The sequence below is a fragment of the Limulus polyphemus genome, unplaced genomic scaffold, assembly GCF_000517525.1.
Source record: "Limulus polyphemus unplaced genomic scaffold, Limulus_polyphemus-2.1.2 Scaffold96211, whole genome shotgun sequence".
In the NCBI taxonomy this organism is placed as follows: Eukaryota; Metazoa; Arthropoda; class Merostomata; order Xiphosura; family Limulidae; genus Limulus; species Limulus polyphemus.
Window position 1 is genome coordinate 1 of NW_013761807.1, and position 1,757 is coordinate 1,757.

The 1,757-nt window shown below is 33.1% G+C and overlaps 1 protein-coding gene across 1 annotated transcript; it reads right to left on the reverse strand.

The window, feature by feature from the left end:
* Positions 1–391: 391 nt before the first annotated feature.
* Positions 392–787, reverse strand: LOC106477904. The gene has a single exon (XM_013938423.1). The coding sequence runs from the start codon at positions 785–787 to the stop codon at positions 392–394; it is 396 nt and encodes a 131-aa protein (XP_013793877.1).
* Positions 788–1,757: the final 970 nt, after the last annotated feature.

Below are 1,757 nucleotides of genomic sequence, written 5' to 3' on the forward strand. Positions count from 1 at the left end.
AGACTTTTGGTTGATAATATGCTGTTTGTTAGTTGTTGATGTGAATTCTTTTTTGAATTGTAAAATTTGTATTATTCCACCAGCTTTTAAAATCTACTATTGTTTGTTCGAACATACCTTTACAGTATGTCAAGTAAATACCTAGTTTTGTGTCATGACAGAAGCATTTGACATGGTAGTTTGCAAAAAAATAGGATACTAGAGCAAAGTTGTTTTTATCCCTTGCTAGCTGAATTACCTGTTCCCTGCACATGTGTCCAAATTACTTGAAATAAGTATTTAAAAACACTGAAATTACATCAAAGAACGTTTATTTAAAAAATTAAGTTTTCATTGCATTTAATTTTTATCTAAACCTTTGATTTTCCAAACAAAAACTTACCGATCTAAATTAAAGCTTCTTGGCTGTTGTTCCTTCTTCTGACAATATAAACAGGTTTTGATGAGATCTAACCCTTGAACATCCTACATAGAATTGACCATGTGAAAAGCGAGGCTGCTTTAGAAACAATCCAGCAACCTTTAAAATTTGACCTTGTGCCTTATTAGTTGACATTACAAAACAAATTCTAACTGGGAGTTGGAGCCTTCTAAATAATTCACTTGGTAGCAAAGGAATTTTTGGAATGAAGACATCTTCACCCTTGGCATGACCAGTTGCTTCAATAACATGTGGCAGTAAAATCTTAACAACTAAACTTCTGCCGATACATAATTTTGGAAGATCAAGATTTTTCAGCAGCATTATTGGTGAACCAACCTTTAATTTTGGAATGTGACCTGGCATCTCTGGTAGTTCAAGAGAATTTAGGAATTCAGTTGGGTAACTTACAACATCAACTGTAACTGGAATACTGACAATTGAGCTGCAGGTGAATTCTTATCTGGGAATCTTTTACAGTAACTGATTGTTTATGTCATGAACAGTATCATTTTGAGGTGCAAGAATTGCTCTTTTACGCGATTGTTAATAATTTTTGCCAAAAATTAGGGAACACTTTTTCCTTTAGCTCTTTTGCATCCTTAACTAAGTTACCACATTTGTCTGGAAAGTAACGTACTTGTTTGATTGATTTGAAACTTTCCAATACTAACTTAAGAAGTTTATGAATTAAACCATTTGCTTTTATATCACCAAAATTATTAAAAACAGAGAAAATAAAAATAAACCACAAATTAACATGTACATTATGCTTTCAACATAAACAACATTGTTGGCCTAACAACAATATTATGATAGTTTTGTTGCTAAGTGACAACATATAGTGTTGAGTGCTACCAAAAGGAGCATGACATGAAGACATAAACTGAATTAAGAGCCAAAAATTAGTTTTAGTGGGAAACCTGGTTGGAATTTTACCCCTTCATGTTATTAGGTCATCAAGAAATTAATGTTGCATTTTGAAACACTTTCATTAACCACCCCCAAAAAAACGTACATCATGTATAATAGTTAAACCAGCTGCCTAAACATCACGTTAGTGGAGCCTGTATAAAGTGTAAAGTTTAGTATAATCTATTCCCTTATAACGATGGCACACGAGGAGACACACAATAGGTATGTAATGCTGTTTGAATACAAGAATGGAAACAACACCTCTGTAGCCACAAGGAATATCAAAGAAGTTTATGGAAATGTTTTGAACATTTGTAAGTGTCAGTGATGGTTCAGCAAATCTCGTTTAGGTGAATTTAACCTTAAAAACTGTGATGGCAGGGGCCGACATGTTGGAATTGATATTGATACTCTGAATACG